Genomic DNA, 23,370 nt, shown 5'->3' with positions numbered 1-23,370 from the left:
CGAGTCCCTCTCTAAGTGGGTCGCCTGATAATATTTCTGTATGTCGGGTACTACAATACTGCCGCGTTGTTTTGGTAAGAACCTAATACTAGGTTTTCTGTGGGCCCATATAAAGCTAATAAACAGGGCTTTTGATCGTTTGAAAAAAAGAGGGCATAATAATCAGAAGAGCCTGGAATAGGTATGTAAGTTTGGGTAGGATGGAAATTTTAATAGTGTTGCACCTCCCAAACCAGAAAAAAGAGGCCCTGATTCCCTTTGTGAAATATGTTCTGACTTTTACCGAGCAGGGGTGGAAAGTTTTTAAGGCATAAGTCCGGTTTAGTTGTGGATTGATAAGTGTGCCCAAGTATTTCAGGGCTGACAAGGTCCACCTAAATTTAAAATTAGAACGCAGAGCAAAAACTTGGGGCATGGTATGGTAACACCCATTGCCTCCTATTTGGGTAGATTTATTTTCAGATTGGAGAGAGCACCATATGTTTTAAATTCGCTAAGGAGGTTCGGTATAGATATAGTGGGGTTAGAGAGTGAGATGAGCATGCCGTCTGCGTAAGAAGAGACCTTGTGTTGGGTGTCCCCAAGCTAGATGCCTGAGATGTTAGGGTTACCTCTAACTTTGCAAAGGGTTCCAAAGATTTTTGTAAATATTTTGTAAATACATTTTTGTAAATATTTTATTCTATCTTTTCATGTGACAACACTGAATAAATGACACTTTGTCGCAATGTAAAGTAGTGAGTGTACAGCTTGTATAACAGTGTAAATTTGCTGTCCCCTCAAAATAACTCAACACACAGCCATTAATGTCTAAACCTCTGGCAGCAAAAGTGAGTACACCCCTAAGTGAAAATGTCCAAATTGGGCCCAATTAGCCATTTTCCCTCCCCGGTGTCATGTGAATCGTTAGTGTTACAAGGTCTCAGGTATGAATGGGGAGCAGGTGTGTTCAATTTGGTGTTATCGCTCTCACTCTCTCATACTGGTCACTGGAAGTTCAACATGGCACCTCATGGTAAAGAACTCTCTGAGGATCTGAAAAAAAGAATTGTTGCGTTACATAAAGATGGCCTAGGCTATAAGAAGATTGCCAAGACCCTGAAACTGAGCCGCAGCACTGTAGCCAAGACCATACAGTGGTTTAACAGGACAGGTTCCACTCTGAACAGGCCTCTCCATGGTCGACCAAAGAAGTTGAGTGCACGTGCTCAGCGTCATATCCAGAGGTTGTCTTTTGGAAATAGACGTATGAGTGCTGCCAGCATTGCTGCAGAGGTCGAAGGGGTAGGGAGGTCATCCTGTCAGTGCTCAGACCATACACTGCATCAAATTGGTCTGCATGGCTGTCGTCCCAGAAGGAAGCCTCTTCTAAAGATGATGCACAAGAAAGCCTGCAAACAGTTTTCTGAAGATAAGCAGACTAAGGACATGGATTACTGGAACCATGACCTGTGATCTGATGAGACCAAGATAAACTTATTTGGTTCAGATGGTGTCAAAAGTGTGTGGCGGCAACCAGGTGAAGAGTACAAAGACAAGTGTGTCTTGCCTACAGTCAAGCATGGTGGTGGGAGTGTCATGGTCTGGGGCTGCATGAGTGCTGCCAGCACTGGGGAGCTACAGTTCATTGAGGGAGCCATGAATGCCATGTACTGTGACATACTGAAGCAGAGCATGATCCCCTCCCTTCGGAGACTGGGCCGCAGGGCGGTATTCCAACAGTATAACGACCCCAAACACACCTCCAAGACAACCACTGCCTTGCTAAAGAAGCTGAGGGTAAAGGTAATCGACTGGCCAAGCATGTCTCCAGACCTAAACCCTATTGAGCATCTGTGGGGCATCCCCAAACGGAAGATGCAGGAGCGCAAAGTCTTTAACATCCACCAGCTCCGTGATGTTGTCATGGAGGAGTGGAAGAGGACTCCAGTGGCAACCTGTGAAGCTCTGGTGAACTCCATGCCCTAGAGGGTTAAGGCAGTGCTGGAAAATAATGATGGCCATACAAAATATTGACACTTTGGGCCCAATTTGGACATTTTCACTTAGGGGTGTACTCATTTTTGTTGCCAGTGGTTTAGATATTAATGGCTGTGTGTTGAGTTATTTTGAGGGGACAGAAAATTTACACTGTTATACAAGCTGTACACTCACTACTTTATATTGTAGCAAAGTGTCATTTCTTCAGTGTTGTCACATGAAAAGATAGAATAAAATATTTACAAAAATGTGAGGGGCGTACTCACTTTTGTATGTGTGTGTGTGTGTGTGTGTATATATATAATGTAAAATATGGGAATCCCAAGTGATTTTTAAGTAGTAGGAAATTGCTCAATACTGAACTACTACATCTGAGTTCTATCAGTTATGGTTTGTCTTAACCTTTTGAAGCTTTACAAACCTCCCAAATCCAGAATTTATGAACTGGGCCAAAAACGATTGTAGTGCAGAGCAGAAAAATTGTGCAGAATAGTTTGGGAAGCTCCTGACAGTCCTGCCTGACCAGATGATGGGGCCAAAAGACATCCTGAGCCACTTGCTTAAAGTGGCTCAGGCATTATAAGATAGAAGGGGTGGGCTGCTGGGACTGGCAGTCAAAATAAATGCAGACAAGAGCAGAAGGAGATAAAAGGCAGAAAACCTATGGAACAGTACTGCTTGGAGGGTACACCCTGAAAGCTTGTTCTAAATGTTTGGATGTTAGTGCAAATAAAGTATCACATACAGTACTCAATTATTTTTGTAACAAGTGCACTGATATAGCTACAATCACCTCAAAGTAAAAAGAAGATGTTTGAAGTAGAGACAGGAATCGATGTGCTTGCTCAGAACAACCACAACTGAAGGACATGCCACAACCCCGCACTCTCCTCTGCTGTCATTTGCAGAGCAGAGAGGGTTTTCTGTGCCGCCGGGTAAGGAGTGCTGTCACTCATAAACACAGAAGTGAAGGGCCAATGTCAAAACGAAGGGCCAGCATTGGAGGTGGTGGAATGGAGTTGCGTCAAGTTCCATTTAAAAAAAAAAAAGCTCTGGGTTTACCATTTGAAGAATGATGGCTACACAGAACTCTGAATGATAACTATGAATCTGACAGTTTGCGTCTCAGGCCAGTGACCAGCTGACAAAATGTTAAGGCTGGGTCGAAAGCTGAAGGCATAATGGCACTGGAGTACTGTGTACCTGATAGGATACTGTAGCAATGGTTTACTGTCACTTAAAAAAACAAAACAATGGTTCACTGACATTTGGGACAAAACCATGAAATGCGTTATTTTGACAATTTTTTTTTTTCTTTTTACCCCTCAGGTTTCTAAGAGCTTGGCAGAAGAAAGTGTAAGAATTGCCCTTGAAGTTGGCTATCGTCACATTGATTGTGCATTTATTTATGGTAATGAGGTAGAGGTGGGCCGAGCCATCAGAGAAAAGATTGCAGGAGGAACACTGAAAAGAGAGGACATCTTCTACACCGGGAAGGTGACTGTACATTTATTATGGGGTTTTTCCAAAAATGCCTAACTCAAGAATAAACAGAAACTTGGCAAAAACTGAAAAGTACAAATTTGTATTTGTAGAAACTTCTAAAAAAAATATATATATATATATGTATATATATATATATATATATATATATATATATATATATATATATATATATATATAATATATATATATATATATATATATATATATATATATATATATATATCTCTATCTCTTCATATATAGTCATCCGCACATCAGAAATCAAGCTAGGAGTGGGGTGCCCAACCATTTAAACCAATAAATATTTTTTTTTTAATTATATACTTTATTTTATATAAAAAATAAATAAAATGATAAACAAGATACTTTATTGAGGTACTTTCCACCCTGTACTGTAGCACATGAATACACTACATTAAAATACAGTTCCAATCACACAAATATTACATTCACTCTGCGGTATGATGCCTAACGTGTTGTACGGAGCAAAGTTCCCTGAACCGTCACCTCAAAAGCATCATGTGGCCCCTAAGGTACCACCGAAATACCTAGTGGTGCAATGTCAGGTGTACAGTGCCAGAGTTAAACCCCTGTCCTACATGGAACCACAACTAAAACAAACCATGCAGCATTTCAAAAATAATTCAATAAGCAATGGGTGTGATTGGGGATAACAGAGGGGGAAAGAGTTCACAAACCCAGAGCTATATTAAAAGGAGAAAGACACACAAGGGAAGGTTTCTCCCAAGAAAAAAAAATTCTCTAGCAATACACACCAAACTGAGCATGTGCAGAGTGACTCCAAAGGCTCTGCTTTATCAGGGGATGGATTGGGGACAGTGGAAGAAGGGAAGGATCACAGAAGACAGGATCAAATAGCCTTTTTACACAAAGCAGGGGATTAACCCCTTAGGTTCCACAGTGAGTATAACAAGCATGCTTTACTGCAGACACATTTTACTGTTGTGTGTTTTAGTAACACCTTAGAGTGTCTGTAACCCTAAAAAAGTTTTGATCCTGTTCCCAAAGCATGTTATACAGCACAATGCTTGTGCTGTGTAATTTGGCCCCTTATATAACCTAAAAAACCTGGCTGGTTCTGCCTCCCCCCCCCTGTAAACTAACCACAGTTTATCATGGCTGCTGAGCCCCGACCCTGTTGTCAGTGTGTGTGCCTCCGTCATCCCACTGCTCTCCTCTGTCATCTTCCCCACCCCTACCTGTCAGCTAGTATAAAAAAAATCTCCTCTCCTCCCAGCTGACATCAGTGGAATTTATATGCCCCTCCCGCTGTACCTGTAAGCCTGGGAAAGGAGAGTGGCGAGCAGTCACGTGAGCGCCGGGAGGAATCAGCATTTTTTTTTTTATACAGCACATATAGTGGGGAATGTATTATCATAACATAGTGGCTTTACAACCACTTTAACCACTTCAATACCAGGCACTTATGCACCTTCCTGCCCAGACCAATTTTAAGCTTTCAGTGCTCTCACACTTTGAATGACAATTACTCAGTCATGCTACACTGTATCCAAACAAAAATTTTATCATTTTTTTTCCTCACAAATAGAGCTTTCTTTTGGTGGTATTTAATCACTGCTGGGTTTTTTTTATTTTTTGCGCAAATTTAGAAAAAAAAGCACTTTTTTTTTTAGTTTCTATTGTGAAATTTAGCAAAGAAGTCGTCATTTTTCTTCATAAATTTGGGCCAAAATTTATACTGCTACATATCTTTGGTAAAAATAACCCAAATTGGTGGATATTATTTAGTCTGTGTGAAAGTTAGTCTACAAGCTATGGTGCCAGTCACTGAAATTTGATCACATCTGATCACACCTGAGGTACTGACAGCCTATCTCATTTCTTGAGACCCTAACAAGCTAGGAAAGTACAAATACCCCTTTTTGGAAAATAGACAGTCCAAGGTATTTAGTAATAGGCATGGTGAATTTTTTGAAGTTGTAATTTTTTCCCACAATTCTTGGGAAAATTAAGAAATTATTATAATTTTTTTTTTTACGCATACTTGAAACTACACCACAAAATACATTCTGCTACTCCTCCTGAGTATGGCGATACCACATGTGTGAGACTTTTACACAGCCTGGCCACCTACAGAGATCTAACATTGAAGTTGCACCTTCAGGCGTTCTACGAGCATAAATTGCACATTTCATTTCTCAACCACCTATTACACTTTTGAAGGCCCTGGAGCACCAGGACAATGGGATTGCCCACAAAATGACCCCAGTTTGGAAAGCAAACACCCCAACGTATAACCTATGAAGTATAATGAGTCTTTTGAATGGTTCATTTTTTCCATAAGTTTTTGGAAAACGCGTTTTTTGTTTTCTTTTTTTTTTTTTTCTACAAAAAGTTGTCCATTAATAAGATATTTCTAACACAGAGCATGTACATTGCAAAAATTACACCCCAAAATACATTCTGCTACTCCTCCTGAGTATGGGGATACCACATGCGTGAGACTTTTACACAGCCTGGCCACATACAGAGGCCCAACATCCAAGTAGCACCTCCAGGCGTTGTAGGAGCATAAATTACAAATATAATTTTCTGACAACCAATCACATTTTTGAAGGCCCTTCATATTTCTAACATGCAGGTACATACTAAATAGCAAAAGATTACCTGTGGTTTTAAAAGTGCAGTGGTCCACAGAGGAGAGCATCGGTCTAGGCAGCAGGCAGGGATGTGGTCAGCGACAGCAAAAGCAATCGTCCAGGCAGCCGTCAGGAATACTGTCCATAGTTCGAACAAGCAGAGATACTGTCAGCACAGCCAAAGCACAGCCAGAGCATTGGTCCAGGTAGCAGGCAGAGATGTCCAGGCAGAAATACTGTCCATAGTCAGTAGAGGCAGCAGGCAAATATATGGCCAACACAGCCAAAGTATTGGTCCAAGCAGCAGGAAGAAACATGGTCCATAATGTCCTGGGTCATTACAGGTAGCAATATGCTCAATACAGCAAAAGTATTGGTTCAGGCAGCAGGAAGGACCATCAAGCTTATGGCCAGGGGGGCAGGGGTAGAGGCTTCTCCCACCCAAATCTCTTTGAAGCCTCCGGACAACAGACCCTGTTCTTGGAGCACAGAAAACCAAAAACTGTTTTTCTCTACTCACAACGCTATTCTGAAGCCCCTCACATATGTGAGACCCCTGTGTACTAAAGTAAAAGAGCAAAAGATCAGTCCAAGTGGCAGGCAAAACATGGTCGATTAACAGGCCGAGGTCTGTGCATGTGGAAGTCAGAAACGTGGTTTAAAACAGCAGGCAGAGGCATCGTCCGTAAACAGGCTGAGGTTGGTGCACGTGGAAGTCATAAATGTGGTTTAAATTGGCAGGCAAAGACATTGTCGTTAAACAGGCCAAGGTCAGTTAATTAACATGGAAGGTAGAAACATGGTAGCAGGCAAATGATCCACACAGGTATTTGAAATGGGGAAATGGCAATCTGTTAACAAGGGGAACTAATTTCTAATGGATGTTTTGATAATTTTTGAAGCAATCTCCGATGCACAGGCCAGGTTGGGAGGGACATTGGGGGCAGTAATAGCTTGGATCACTTCTAACTCCTCCTCTGCTGCATACACGGCATTTCTTTTGGCGTCTTCTTCCAGATTCTGTGGGGGGAATGTTATAGGGAAGATGTTGCTCACACTATCAGAACGAATGCTTCCTGGGGTGGGTCCTTGTTGGTATATCAGGGCAGTCACGATGTCTTCAATATACATGATGTAGGTGATTTGTTGGTTTTCAGTTGATTTTTGGAAGTAGACTAACGAATTAAACATGGCCATATGAAATGCAACTTTCTTATACCAGTAATGGGACTTCTGGTTTGACAAATAAGGTTGTAGCACCTGATCGTTTAAACCACAAGGTGTCATTGTGGATGGTAGAGAGGATGTGGACATCTTTCTTGTCCCTCCACGTCATAGCCAACTGGTATAATAATTGTCCACATATAAATGGTATCCTTTAGCCAACAGGGGGTATGCCAGCTCCCAGACAAGTTTCCCACTGGTTCCAATAAATGTGTGGCTCTCACAGGGCTGGAGCTGGGAGTCTTTCCCTTCATAAATCAGAAAGGTATACACATATTCAGTGGCTCGATCACACAATTTATTCAATTTCAACCCATACCTGGCTCGCTTACTGGGGATATATTGCTTGAAGTGCAGTTGGCCAGTAAAATGTATAAGGGATTCGTCCACGCAAATGTTTTGATCTGGATTAAATACTTCAGCAAATCACTGGGAAAAATAATTTATTTTGTACAATTTGTCATGGTTGGGGTAATCTCAGGGAGGGCACTGCAAATTATCATTAAAATGTAGGAAACCCATAATCATGTTGTAGCAAGTCCTGGACATGACAGAGGAACATATCGGCATGGGGTGGGTGGACCAGTAGGCATGGAGTTCATTCTTTTTTGTAAGCCCCATATTAAATGCAAGGCCCAAAAACAATTTCAATTCGTCCAGTATGAGACGTCGCCACTGGTACATGCGGGCGTAGGATGAATTGGGGTTGGCAGCAATAAATTGCTCTGCATACAGATTGGTTTGGTCCACCATATTCTGCAGCAAATCTTGTGAGAAAAATAAATAATAAAAATACAATTGTGAAAAATTTGTAGTGTTGGGCTGCACACCTGGCTGTGCGGTGAAAGGGGGGATTATAGTGGATCCTGAGTTGGCAGGCAACCATAAGGAGTTTGCCAGGGCATCAGGAAGGTAGGACTGGGCCTGGATTCTTCGGGTTGGGTGTGTAATTCCAGTACTGGTACTGGGCTCCTCTTCCTGGGGTCTGGCGCTGCTGGTGGTAGGCAGGTCTTCTGATCTCCTTATTTTAGGAGGGACGGTTTCCTCCACTGACACGGGTTTTTGTGGCGGTACTGATAGCAGTACTTCTGCCGGGCCTGTGCGATGGTACTGATGGCAGTACTAATGGCGGTACCAATGGCGGGCCTGTATGACAGATTTAGATGGGCTGTGTGACAGATCCAGAGATCCAGATGGGCTGTATGACAGATCCAGAGATTTGTGACAGTTCTATGGTGACAGGTTCTCTTTACTGGGGGGGCCGTGTTGTGCACAGTAAAAATGTACAGTAACTGACACACTGATCTCACTCACTGATCCCTGCTCTGTCCTCACACAATCGGTGTGTGAGGACAGAGCAGGGATCAGATAGTAACCGCTCAGATTGTTTACATTTGTGACCGGCTGTGATTGGACACAGCCGGTCATGTGGTAAACAGCCAATTTCATTCGCTGTTTGCTGTGATTGGGGACGTGCTATGTCTGAGGGACACATGACATCCGTGATCGCCGTGCTGCACGCCCCCGCAGCTTATCCTGCTGACCGTCATAACTCCCAGTCAGGATAACGCAACCACTTCCTGACCGACGGACGTCATTATGCTATAGGCCGGGCGGGAAGTGGTTAAGCTTGTTCAAAGTCCTCGTAGTTCTGGTCGAGTGAGTTGATGGAGCGCTGTTCAGCACAGAACACCAACACGCCGTCCATGTAGAGTGAGCACTTGACTTCCATTATGTCTGGACCCGGTGCTGTAATCCCCCCGATCTCTGGATTCCATTTGAGGCAAATCACTCTATACAACAAACAAAAAAGCAGAGATAAAAGAGGGCAGCATTGCCTGACCCCAGGGAGATACGACAAGGGACCAGTTTTCCAGCCATTCACCAACAGCGTACTACAAATGTCATGGTACATTAGGTCAACATACAAACAAAACATTTCCCCAAGACCAAACCTGCACAGGGCTCTGCACATAAACCAATAGGAGACTGTGACACTGTCAAAGGCCTTTTTCGAGATGGAGCAGGGCTGCATGCACACGGTGGTCCTTGATGTATTGGACAGTTTTCTGCATAAGCGCATGCCTTTCCACAACTCTGCGATCACCAATGCTAAAATAGGAAGACAAGGGAACAAAAAGGAAGTGCCACCTAAGTGCAATAAGCTAGGTAAGATGTTAATGACACAGCAACTAATGCACTTACAGGAAGGTGAATAAGATCAAGCTCATCTGTGCTGTGGGCACAAGGTGCAGTCCAGTCGCTGGTCCATACTAATCCACGGGGAGGTGGTCATGGGAGACAAGATGCGCAGTCTTTTCCTGTGGCCACCAGGAAGACACCTAGGTCCGACGTGGAAAGCAGGTGGAACAGGTTCTACAGGCCTGTAGAAGGAGCAGTAGACTCAGAGCGCGTAGCCTGTTTGTTCTCTCCAGTATTTCCTCCCTTGTTGCTTCCCCTGGTTCCACTTCCCGTGACGTCATCGCCTGCGGTCCACCTGCGTTCCACGCCGGAGCTGGCTGTCTTCCTGGTGGCCACAGGAAAAGACTGCACATCTTGTCTCCCACGACCACCTCCCCATGGATTAGGATGAAACAGCGACTGGACTCTACCTTGTGCCCACAGCACAGATGAGCCTGATCTTATTCGCCTTCCTGTAAGTGCATTAGTTGCTGTGTCATTAAAATCTTACTTAACTTATTGCATTTAGGTGGTGCTTCCTTTTTGTTCCCTTGTCTTCCTATTATAGAGCTGGCTTCTCTCTATGGATAGCTGCCACCCACCATCATTTCCTTTTAGGATCTGCCATTGTTTAGCTTATCATATGGACTAATGAACTGTGACTGTTGCATGTATAGAGGTACACATATCTCTGCGCTTACAGTTTTCCTTTTTGTACACGAATGCTAAAAGTCTGATCCAGCCAGATCTGTCCAATGACAGTCTTCAGTCTGTTGCCCAGTTCCTTTGTTAGGATCTTGTAGTCCACCTTCAAGGGAGAGATGTTACGCCAATTTTTTAACTCCCGTCTCTACCCTTCTGCTTATACAAGATCATGATTATACCCTCCCCGAGCGAAGGGAACATTCTGACCTCCACTGCCATCACCTCATACAGCTTGAGCAGGCCTGGGATCCCACAGTGCTACATAGGGCTCCACTGGGAGATTGTTGCAGTTCAGGGTCCTGCCCTGCCTAAAGGATCTGATGGCAAAGTGCAGCTCCTCCAACGTCAAGGGAGATTTGTTGGCTGATGAATCTGCAGGATCAATAGTGTTACTAATACCTGACAAGAACCTGTCGGCCGCTGCAGTGTCTGTTTCTTTTGGGGAATAGATGTTGGTCTAGTATTCTCTAACCATTCGCGTCACAGCCTTCTTCCCCTTCCAGAGTGTTTGAATCTCATTGTGCATCTTCGACAAAGGTGTATGCCCTGAGTGGAGTTTCCTGAAAAAGAGAGAATTACACTTCTCACCTTTTCCCAGATTCTCCACCTTGGAATAGAAGGCGATGTGCCTGGATTCCTTCCCAGTGTCCGTTCAGGCACTTCTTGGTGTCCTGCCTCATGTCCCAGCCACAGCCAAAGACAAAGCCACGGCCAAAGGTCCTGCAAGGACTGCAACTGATGCTTCAGTCTGAGTTCCCTCCTCCTAGTGCACACTTGCTGGCATCCTCTTGCCTAAATAAAGCTGTGCTGACCTTTCTTTCTTCCCAACAGAGTGATGTCTACATGCTTCAGGACTGCGCCTACACCCATCTGTCCTCCCAGTGGACCCATGGTCCCTCCTATTGGTCTGGGGGTGGGGACTGTAAGTCTGCAGGGGTAGCCATTTTTGTCAGGTTTGCATGTCCCACGGTTGACTCTGTTCAGGAGGTCGTCTGCGACCAACATTAGGTCATAGACTGTTCGTGGGCAGGAGAGCTGATTAGTAGCAACATGTACGCCTCCCCTGAGAAGTGTGTATGGCTGGAGCTTTTCCAGACCCTGTGGACCCAACTGGGTGCCCTGGACGTCTCTTGGTGCTACCCCAATGTATCTGTGCATTCCAGGATTAACTTTGTGTTTGATCCCAGGACAGTCAGGCATCACGGACACTCCATGGTCCCTTGCTTTTTTTTTTTCTGACCACAGGTCCATTCACTTTAAGGGTTACCTAGACGAAGGGTTCGCCCCTGGCCCAGGCTCCTGGAAGCTTAACTGCACCCTGCTGGAAAATGAGAAACTGCTTGGAGGAACTCAGGGAGGCCTACATCACCTAGCAGGAGGAGAAGAGCCATGTATCAGCTTTTCCACACTTGCATCTGACAGATGCGAGGAGAGCAGATCGGCTGCTCTCCTGACAGGGGGGCCTGCGCTGATTATCAGCGCAGTCCCCCGAGGATGGCCACCCAGGACAACCAGGGATGCCAATCTATGCCCAGAAATTATGCCAATCAGTGCCCATCAGTAATGCCTGCCAGTGCCTCCTTTACAGTTGATGCCCATCAGTGCCCAGTAGTGCTGCCTATCAATGCCTATCGGTGCCACCTCATCAGTGCCCATCAGTGCAGCCTTATCAGTGCCCATCTGTGAAGGAGAAAACATACGTATTTACAACATTTTATAACAAACGAAGAAAAACTTTTTTTTCCAAATTTTTGGTCTTTTTTTATTTGCTTACCAAAAAATAAAAACCCCGGAGGTGATCAAATACCACCAAAAGGGTACAGTGTTGCATGACCGCCCAATTGTCATTTGTTAAAAAGCGACAGCGCTGAAAATTGGCTTGGGCATGAAGGAGGAAAAGTGCCTGGTATTGAACATAACATAACATAAAACATGCCTTGTATCTGTCTTGTAATGTCTGCACAGACAGCATCTCCGTCTTGTTGAAGCCCAGGTCCGGTATACTCTTCTTACCAAAGACTTCTAGGGTCATGTCAGGAGCTCGGCCTTCCACCTCTTTCAACTTCAGCACGATCGTCTTCTTCATCCAGGGCTCTAATGCAGTGAAGCCCATCTACAGACAGTTTCAGGAGGAGACTTGATCCGGGGTCTTGGTGGAAGTGTTGGGAGCAGGGTTCTTCTTGGTCTTGCTTTTTCCCCATGTTGAGGAGCTTTGCCAGAAGTTGCTTACAAGAGTTTTTGGCGGCTTCCTTTTTGATCCTCAGCATCTGGGTCTTTACTTTTTACAGCCTTTACAGAGGCTCTTTAGCGTCTACCATCCAAAGGTGGTAATGCCTGGGGGGCGGGATAGATCACAAACTCGTTCCCTGTGGGGCTAAGCCTCTAACCCAATAGTAGCAAGCAGGTGAAGAGAAAATGAATTGACGATCCTGCAAAGCCGAGCAGAGGATACTCCACAAGGACCAAAAGGCTTGTGTAGATACAAGTGTGTATCACAAGAGGAGTATGGGTTAACATAAAAAATAAATGTACACTGACCTAGGTGGATGCAGCATTGATCTGATTCTGCATCTGTCCCCCGCTAACTTGAAGACTGTGAACTGAGCAGTCAAAGACTGCTGATCGCTCAGTGTTCCGTGAGCAGAGATCTGGTGACTTGAGCACTAAACTATGAAGGGAGCAGCTGGCTCAGGCTCTCAGAGGCTTACTGAGAAGCTAAGCCAACTGTTGGTCCAGGCTTCTAGGGGATCCCGACCATATGGTCAGGATCTTTTCAGAGCCTGGACCAGCTCTGTGACCTTAGCCGACAGCGGGATTTAGTGGGTCTCAGCAGTGCGGAACGAACTGCACTCCTGTGATCCCCAGGAGAAGTATAGCCAAAAGTGCTTTGGCTATACTTATTCTCTTTTTTAAAAGTTGGTTCACCCAAAACCTATGAAATTCTGGGCCTGCACACTAGGGTGCCCACGTGTCCCGGATTGCCCGGGACATTCCCGCAATCAGCAGGTCTGTCCATGGTCCCGGGCACCACCATTCCGGGACCATACAGTGTCCCGGAATGAATATGATGCAGCCGTTCGCGATTATCAATTGACTGCCGAATGTCAATGATGTCATCCGGCCAGGCCAGCCCAGTGGTGTAGCGTGGGGGTGGGCAGCCCAAGTGACTTCTTCCAGGCTCCAGCCCCTATAATCACCATACACCAGCAACGAGGCAGACACTCCTCAGCACCCAGGTCTCCCCCCGCCCAGGGACTCCAGTGGTGCAGCCTGCCCTGTCCCCAATGATTCCTCAGGTGCGTGCCGCCCACAGGCAGCCCGTGTGTGTGAGGGGGAGGGGCGGTGCTCGATGCAGATGAGTTCATGGCGGCTGCTGGCAGAGTTCCTGGCCTGCGGGGGATACTGAGGTCTGAGGAGCGACTAGGGGATATACATCTATGGATGATCTTCATGGAGGCCTGGAGTGGTGAGTGAAATCCATCGATCTACCTTATGTTTGTGTGGGGGAGTAGTCAGTAGTGTGAGTAGTGCAGGAAGGAATGTAGTGGTCAGGGGGGTCAGATAGGTCAGTGCAGGGGACAGGGAAGTCAGTGTAGTGGGCAGGTGGGTCATGGTAGAGGTCAGGTAGGTTATTGTGGTCAGGTAGGTCATTTAAGGGGTCAGGTAGGTCAGTGTAGGAATCAGGTAGGCACTTGGATCAAGGGACTTACCCAGCAAGAGCACAGGGTGGCAAGTGCCACTGCATCTGGTGTCAGGATATGGTGGCAAGTGATGCTGCATCTGGTGGCAGGAGATGGTGGCAAGTGACACCCTGCATCTGGTGGCAGGAGACGGTGGCAAGTGACACCCTGCATCTGGTGGCAGGAGATGGTGGCAAGTGACGCTGCATCTGGTGGAAGGAGACGGTGGCAAGTGACGCTGCATCTGGTGGCAGGATATGGTGGCAAGTGACACCCTGCATCTGGTGGCAGGAGACGGTGGCAAGTGACACCCTGCATCTGGTGGCAGGAGACGGTGGCAAGTGACGCTGCATCTGGTGGCAGGATATGGTGGCAAGTGACGCTGCATCTGGTGGCAGGAGACGGTGGCAAGTGATGCTGCATCTGGTGGCAGGAGACGGTGGCAAGTGACGCTGCATCTGGTGGCAGGATATGGTGGCAAGTGACACCCTGCATCTGGTGGCAGGAGACGGTGGCAAGTGACACCCTGCATCTGGTGGCAGGAGACGTGGCAAGTGACACCCTGCATCTGGTGGCAGGAGACGGTGGCAAGTGACGCTGCATCTGGTGGCAGGATATGGTGGCAAGTGACACCCTGCATCTGGTGGCAGGAGACGGTGGCAAGTGACGCTGCATCTGGTGGCAGGAGACGGTGGCAAGTGACGCTGCATCTGGTGGCAGGATATGGTGGCAAGTGACACCCTGCATCTGGTGGCAGGAGACGGTGGCAAGTGACGCTGCATCTGGTGGCAGGCTACGGGGGCAAGTGACACCCTGCATCTGGTGGCAGGAGATGGTGGCAAGTGACACCCTGCATCTGGTGGCAGGAGATGGTGGCAAGTGACACCCTGCATCTGGTGGCAGGAGACGTGGCAAGGAACACACTGCATCTTGTGGCAAGTGACAAGCTCAGGGTTCCCAATGATTCGGCATTATGGTGAGTTGAACTATTTCATTATATATTACAATGTAGTAATAGAAATAATATGATTTTATCCTCCTGGCACCATATCAAGCATGGTGTTGGGATGATATAAGGGCTAAAACCAGCCATTCACCTGACAAATTACTCGCTCCTGAAATCCCCGTCAATCCCCGAGTGCATTATTTCTATTATTATATTGTAATATAAAATGAAATCATTCAACTCACCATAATGCCGAATCAGTGGGATCCCTGAGCGTGTCACCTGCCATGTCGCCTGCCACCAGCAGAGTCCGTCCTTGCATCAGGTGCCCCCAGCGGAGCCCCCCTCACATCAGATGTCCCCAGCGGAGCCACCCCTCGCATCAGGTGCCCCCAGCGGAGCCCCCCCTCACATCAGGAGTCCCCAGCGGAGCCCCCCCTCACATCAGGAGTCCCCAGCGGAGCCCCCCCTCACATCAGGAGTCCCCAGCGGAGCCCCCCCTCACATCAGGAGTCCCCAGCGGAGCCCCCCCTCACATCAGGAGTCCCCAGCGGAGCCCCCCTCACATCAGGAGTCCCCAGCGGAGCCCCCCCTCACATCAGGAGTTCCCAGCAGAGCCCCTCCTAGCTTCTTATGGATGAACAGATAGCTAATGCTGTGTTGCACTGCTAGAATCTGATGAACAATGAATTTAGCACAATGAAATTGCTTGTGAGAACCATGCGACACATACAAACCAGCAATTAGCTCTCCTCAGTCCTCTCAGACAGATATAAAACAGATGGGACCCAGTGGCGGCTGGTGCTGTATATTTTGGAGGGGCGACAAACAAGACAACCATCGCCACCTCCCCCCCCCACCTGGTCAGTCTGTCGGTCGGTCAGTCGCTCGTCCGCCCCCCCACCAGCCCCACACTTACCCCATTTAGCAGCTTTGGCTCATTCCTGCATCTCCTCTTCCTCCATGGCGGCTGCTTCCTCCTTGGTGGCTTCACACTGCGTCTCCGGCTTCACGTCGGCTTCATCCTCGGCGGCTTCCCGCCTCCTTCCCTCGGCGGCAGATGATTACATCCTTGTGTTCAGAGGAGAGCGGGGAGGGGCCGCCAATCTTTGCAGCCAATAGGCACACTGAAGAGAGAAGCCGATTGGCTGCCCCTCTCCTCTGCACTGAACACAAGGGGAAATAACACTCGTGGTGGCGGCGGCGGCCATGTTTGTGTAGCCGCTGCCGTTTTTTAGCAAAAACATTCCCAATTTTCTCGGGACAAACTCAAAACCCCGGGAAAATTATCGGGACAAGCTTAAATTGGGACGAGGGTCCCAAATTCGTGATTGTCCCGGGAAAATCGGGACTGTTGGCAACTATGACTATCCCTGTACTAAGTTCTGGGGTCTGCACACTTGCTGTACCCATTATGAGGACTCCCATAGTCCTTGCATTGAGTTCCGAGGTTTGCACAACAGCTGTTCCCTGTATCCCTGCTGGGTTTTAATTTATTTTGTGTTATGAGGAATGTAGCAGGAGCAGCTGGGACACACAAAGGTGGACGGGAACATCCAAAACTCCCAAAGCACTCCAATTATTGCAAATGTTATGTTAGTGCTAGTATATTACTTCATTATATATCTTCAACCTTTTTTTTTCTTTAGCTCTGGCTGACTGACCAAACACCTGAGAGAGTACGACCCGCAATTGAAAGATCCCTGCGAGATCTTCAGCTAGATTATATGGATCTATTCCTTATCCACAATCCCATGGAACTCAAGGTACTATTTAAAAGAAAAAAAAAGATTTAAAACGCAACTTTTATGTTCCCTTTCCTGGGAGCTCCAAAAATTATTTGGGTGTAAGATTCTTCCATCTGATCATATCCTTTTCTGTATATGATGCTGTAAACTAACACTGAATAATTTATTTTTTTATAAGTTTATGACTGCACATCTGCAAGGATGTAAATATTCAGTCTTTCATTGTATCTGTCCATGCTTACTTTTTTTTTTAATTTATTTTGAATGTCTGGTGTAAATGGTCTAGCAGATACTTCCCTGTGAACTGACCGATCTTACAAGCGTTGGCGGCTGGTTGTTTGTTTTTTTTTCTGATTGGCAGGGAGGAGATATAGTGTGAAAATGGTGACTGTTCATTCGCTAATGTCACACAACTGGGTGGAATCAGGGAGCAGCCCACCCTTTTTTGATGCCTATTAGAGGCTCTGGCTCTAATCGCATGCTTCAAAGAAACATACCCCCCCATTGGAATCCATAGTCCGGCGCCCTGTATGTAGATCAGGGGGCCGGACGCATGGATGGGGTGGCGGCGCTAGTGGACACCTAATGGACGGGCTAAGTAGTTTGAAAGCAAAGTCATTTCTGAAGATACACTTACAGAGACTCTATCAAGGAGAAAAAATGTAGGACCTACTATTGCCACAAGGCACAACAATTCTGCAGAACTGTTACTTCTAGGGTGTGTTGCCTGAACAGTGGAGGCTGCTGTGAGATGTGCAATTAATAATCCATCCCTGCTCATGTATTTATTTTTTCTTCCTCCCATTAGCTTTTTGTTGGTGTTGGGCAAAATTCACTCTGCCAGTAAATCCAGCATTGTCTTACCATGATGCTGTGCCCCTGCCAAAGCCAAGTCCCATGCCACTAATCTTTGTTGTGATGTCATCAGGTGCAAGATGCCTCTACCATGTTTAGGCAGCAGGCCCCCTGATGAAATGCCGCCAGGCCTGCCAGGCCTGCCCTATCCCAGCTTTATATTAATTGAATGGTGCTGGGGGTTACAACACAGAAACTGCATTGACCCACACCCCTAATTATAAATGAATAACCAGAAAATTCCTATAGATGGGAGCAGTGAGTAACTCGGAGGTCACAGGGAAGTACAAAAATATATAAAGTTTTAATTTGTTCAAGGTTAAAACAAAGAGAATAAATTTCATGTACAACACATAAAATATGCCAGATGCAGATACAAACATCTACAATTATAACGAGAGAGAGAGAGAGAGAGAGAGAGAGAGAGAGAGAGAGAGAGAGAGAGAGAGAGAGAGAGAGAGAGAGAGAGAGAGAGAGAGAGAGAGAGAGAGAGAGAGAGAGAGAGAGAGAGAGAGAGAGAGAGAGACTCCAGGGTTCCCCTGTAAGTTGAAGCTATAATAATTGCTAAAGAAAAATAAATAAGTAATTTATTGTATAAACCAAAACCAGAGACACTGGAGGATGAGTATCCAGCATCTATATAGCTCTACATATATGCTGTTTCCTACTACGCATGCAGGAGTCACACTGCGCTTTCTGAATGGGACCCCTGCGTGTGTCCCAGAAGGCAGGGGGGAGGGCTGGAAATGACATAGATTGCCATGTGATGATCTTACCAGGAAGTGGGAGTGGGTACCTGTTAAAACCAGGTACCCGCTCCAACCCCCCCCCCCCCCAAAAAAAAGTGCCAAATGTGGCAGTGGTGGGTGGGGGAGGGTGCAAACAAGCGGAGCGTCTTCTTTTGGATGGAACTCCTCTTTAAGGAAGGGAAGGGCAGGACAAACGTAAGGTGCTACATTTTAAAGAATCTCTATATATGTAACCCATATGAACGTTTTCCATATCACTAATAAACATGTTTTGTTTCTTCCACATAACAGCCTGGCGATGACCCTTATCCAATGGATGAGAATGGAAAAGTCATCTATCACAACACAGACATTCGTGACACTTGGAAGGTACAAAGCTAGTTCACGAACTTGAGGAAAGTTTACAGTAAACAATGAAGCAAACTGCATAAACCTGTTTCAGACTTGTCTGGCCATCATCAGCGTAATGTATAGAAAACATGACCTAGTTTTTTACACTACACGGATGATGAAACAGCTGTATGCAGTTTAGAATAAATGGCCCTATAATAAGCTGTATCTCTGCCGTGAACTAGTCTCTCTGGATGAACCATGTGACATTGTCCCTGGAACAGGACATCCAGAACATTCAGTCCTAAGATACTGTTTCAGGAACATTTTACTATGTTTAGCAAGTGAAATACTTTACTTTTATTTATCCTCCTTATTCTCACTTCTCACAAATAGATTTTAACATCACCAGAAATGGCTCCATGTTAAGCTCCGCTCCATACAAACTGGCAGGTATTGCTGAACTCTGGACAGAGCAGATACATTATTGCAGCTCCCTGGCTAATCGGGTCTCAGGAGCTGCTTCCTGATTGGCTGGGAGGAAAATCAGGAAGACAATAGCAAATATTAAATCGCTATTGTCACACAAGTGAGCGGGCTAGGGCGCAGTGATCTGCGCCCCGAGCCCACCCTTTTTTTAAAGCCAATTAGTGCCTTCGGCTCTAATCATGTGCTTCAAAAAAAAAAAACCTAATTGGAATGCATGCATCCAGTGCCCCACATGTAGATTAGGGGCCAGGCACATGGATTAGGTGGAGCGGCGCCCCATATGGACGGGCCGCCATTGATTACATGTATGCGATACCTTCAGCTGTGATAAAAACTCTAATGCATTTAAAAGCATACATTTTGATCTTTAAAATTTAACAAGCAAGGCGTACAAATAAATTACTCCACAGTATTGTAGTTTAGTGATTGACTACCATAATATTAAAAAGCGCTTTGGCCACTCACATCTGTTAATGTGTATATTATATATCTTTTTCATTTGAGGTGATGGAGGACTGTAAGGCAGCCGGTCTAACCAAATCAATTGGAGTATCAAGCTTTAACCGGCGGCAGCTAGAACTCATTCTTAATATGCCTGACCTGCGATATAAACCAGTCTGCAACCAGGTAACTGACACAAGTAATGTATATTCTCCAACAGCATGTGACACCACAAAAACCAGAAGCAAACTAGTAATTCAAGTTTTGCCTGTACTCTTGTCTCATGCCAGTCAGTCATCACAGGGTATGTTGATCCTAGGCCAGTCTAAGTCAGAGGTTGTCAGAAGGGTGAGGTATAAAGGGTGGGGCAAAACCGAGAAAGGACTACAAATTTTGCAAAAGGGCGAAAGATATATAAAGTTTTCTCATAACCTTCATAGAGGCTTTGCACAAATATGAGAATTCCTTCATGACTGATAAAAAAAAAATGTAACAAAAGTAGGTTAAAGGGAGATCCTGTTTTTTAACCACATTAGCCTGGGAAGATTTTCCCCCTTAATGATCAGGCCATTTTTTGCAATACGGTACTGTTTTGCTTTAACTGAACTGCGGTCATGCGGCGCTGTACCCAAACTAAATTGATGCTTCCCCCCCTCCACAAATAGAGCTTTCTTTTGGTGGTATTTGATTACCTCTGCGGTTTTTACTTTTTGCGCTATAAACAAAAAAAGAGCTACAATTTTTAAAAAAAACAATATTTTTTACTTTTTGCTATAAATAAATATCTCACATTTTAAAAAAAACAACTAATTTCTTCATCCATTTAGGCCAATGTGTAATCTTCTACATATTTTTGGTAAAAAAAATCACAATAAGTGTATATTGGTTTGCGAAAAAGTTATAGTGTCTACAAAATAGGGGATAGATTTATGGCATTTTTATTATATATACACATTTTTATTATATACAGTATCTCACAAAAGTGGGTACACCCCTCACATCTTTGTAATTATTTTATTATATCTTTTCATGTCACAACACTGAAGAAATAACACTTTGCTACAATGTAGTGAGCGTACAGCTTGTATAACAGTGTAAATTTGCTGTCCCCTCAAAAGAACTCAACACACAGCCATTAATGTCTAAACCACTGGCAACAAAAGTGAGTACACCGCTAAGTGAAAATGTACAAATTGAGCCCAAAGTGTCAATATTTTGTGTGGCCACCATTATTTTCCAACCCTCTTGAAAATGGAGTTCACTAGAGCTTCACAGGTTGCCACTGGAGTCCTCTTCCACTCCTCCATAACGACTTCACGGAGCTGGTGGATGTTAGAGACCTTGCGCTCCTCCACCTTCCGTTTGAGGATGCCCCACAGATGCTCAATAGGGTTTAGGTCTGGAGAAGTGCTTGGCCAGTCCATCACCTTTACCCTCAGCTCCTTTAGCAAGGCAGTGGACATCTTGGAGGTGTGTTTGGGGTTGTTATCATGATGGAATACTGCCCTGCAGAATACTGCCCTGCAGTATATATATATATATATATATATATATATATATATATACTGTATATATATATATATATATATATTTTTTTTACTAGTAATGGCGGTGATCTGGGATTTTTGTGGGACTGCGACATTGCGGCAGACAGATAGGGTCAAAAGTGTCCTATTTTGGGACCATTTACATTTATACAGCGATCAGTGCTATAAAATTGCATGGATTACTGTGTAACTGTCACTGGTAGGGAAGGTGTTGACATTAGGGGGTGATCAAGGGGTAAATGTGTTTCCTCGTGTGTGTTTCTAACTGTGGGGGGGGGGTGGGACTGACTGGAGAAGGAGACCTATCGCTGTTCATAATTACTACGAACAGCAGATCTGTCTCTCCTTTCCTGTCAGAACAGGGATTTGTGTTTACACGTCTGCTATGACTCTTAAAGGAGCTGACGTACCCATACGGCGATTGGCAGGAACTATCCACTTTGCCGAGGTATATGTACGTGAGCTGGTCTGCAAGTGGTTAAACTGGAAGTTATCGTGCATTTCCAGCAGTTACACCTTTTTAGTTAACCACTTCAGCCCCGGACCATTATGCTGCCTAAGGACCAGAGGACTTTTTCCAATTTGGCACTGCGTCGCTTTAACTGCTAATTGCGCGGTCATGCAATGCTGTACCCAAACGAAAATTGCATCCTTTTCTTCCCACAAATAGAGCTTTCTTTTGATGGTATTTGATCACCTCTGCCGTTTTTATTTTTTGCGCTATAAACGGAAAAAGACCGAAAATTTTGAAAAAAAAATGATATTTTCTACTGTTTGTTATAAAAAAAATCCAATAAACTCAATTTTAGTCATACATTTAGGCCAAAATGTATTCGGCCACATGTCTTTGGTAAAAAAAATGTCAATAAGCGTATATTTATTGGTTTGCGCAAAAGTTATAGCGTCTACAAACTAGGGTACATTTTCTGGAATTTACACAGCTTTTAGTTTATGACTGCCTATGTCATTTCTTGAGGTGCTAAAATGGCAGGGCAGTACAAACCCCCCCCCAAATGACCCCATTTTGGAAAGTAGACACCCCAAGGAAATTGCTGAGAGGCATGTTGAACCCATTGAATATTCATTTTTTATGTCCCAAGTGATTGAATAATGACAAAAAAAAAAAATATTTACAAAAAGTTGTCACTAAATGATATATTGCTCACACAGGCCATGGGCCTATGTGGAATTGCACCCCAAAATACATTCAGCTGCTTCTCCTGAGTACGGGGATACCACATGTGTGGGACTTTTTGGGAGCCTAGCCGTGTACTGGGCCCCCGAAAACCAATCACCGCCTTCAGGATTTCTAAGGGCGTAAATTTTTGATTTCACTCCTCACTACCTATCACAGTTTTGAAGGCCATAAAATGCCCAGATGGCATAAAACCCCCCCAAATGACCCCATTTTGGAAAGTAGACACCCCAAGCTATTTGCTGAGAGGTATAGTGAGTATTTTGCAGACCTCACTTTTTGTCACAAAGTTTTGAAAATTGAAAAAAGAAAAAAAAAAATGTTTTTTCTTGTCTTTCTTCATTTTTTTTTTCTTTTTTCAATTTTCAAAACTTTGTGACAAAAAGTGAGGTCTGCAAAATACTCACTATACCTCTCAGCAAATAGCTTGGGGTGTCTACTTTCCAAAATGGGGTCATTTGGGGGGGTTTTGTGCCACCTGGGCATTCCATGGCCTCCGAAACTGTGATAGGCAGTGAAGAGTGAAATCAAAAATTCACGCCCTTAGAAAGCCTCTAGGTGGTGCTTGGTTTTCGGGGTCCCGTACGCGGCTAGGCTCCCAAAAAGTCTCACACATGTGGTATTCCCGTACTCAGGAGAAGCAACAGAATGTATTTTGGGGTATAATTTCACATATTCCCATGGCATGTTTGAGCAATATATCATTTAGTGACAACTTTGTGCAAAAAAAAAAAAAAAAATTTGTCTCTTTCCCGCAACTTCTGTCACAATATAAAATATTCCATGAACTCGACATGACTCTCAGCAAATAGCTTGGGGTGTCTACTTTCCAAAATGGGGTCATTTGGGGGGGGGTTGAACTGTCCTGGCATTTTATGCACAACATTTAGAAGCTTATGTCACACATCACCCACTCTTCTAACCACTTGAAGACAAAGCCCTTTCTGACACTTTTTGTTTACATGAAAAAATTATTATTTTTTTGCAAGAAAATTACTTTGAACCCCCAAATATTATATATTTTTTTAAAGCAAATGCCCTACAGATTAAAATGGTGGGTGTTTCATTTTTTTTTTCACACAGTATTTGCGCAGCGATTTTTCAAACGCATTTTCTTGGGGAAAAAACACACTTTTTTAAATTTTAATGCACTAAAACACACTATATTGCCCA

At 44.8% G+C, this 23,370-nt stretch overlaps 1 protein-coding gene and 1 long non-coding RNA gene across 2 annotated transcripts in view; one reads left to right on the top strand and one right to left on the bottom strand.

The window, feature by feature from the left end:
• Nucleotides 1-23,370, bottom strand: part of LOC141132852 (uncharacterized) — a 241,637-nt gene that overhangs the window by 89,548 nt on the left and 128,719 nt on the right. The window lies entirely within an intron of this gene.
• The window catches only part of LOC141132848 (aldo-keto reductase family 1 member C3-like), a 68,110-nt gene that overhangs the window by 3,449 nt on the left and 41,291 nt on the right, over nt 1-23,370 (top strand). The window contains exons 2-5 of the mRNA XM_073621769.1: nt 3,310-3,477; nt 16,493-16,609; nt 18,487-18,564; nt 19,519-19,641. Of these exons, the coding sequence (XP_073477870.1) occupies nt 3,310-3,477; nt 16,493-16,609; nt 18,487-18,564; nt 19,519-19,641 (486 nt within the window). The remainder of the gene's footprint in view (nt 1-3,309; nt 3,478-16,492; nt 16,610-18,486; nt 18,565-19,518; nt 19,642-23,370) is intronic.

The sequence above is a fragment of the Aquarana catesbeiana genome, linkage group LG03, assembly GCF_042186555.1.
Source record: "Aquarana catesbeiana isolate 2022-GZ linkage group LG03, ASM4218655v1, whole genome shotgun sequence".
NCBI lineage: Eukaryota > Metazoa > Chordata > Amphibia > Anura > Ranidae > Aquarana > Aquarana catesbeiana.
This window is presented reverse-complemented; position numbering and strand designations above follow the sequence as displayed.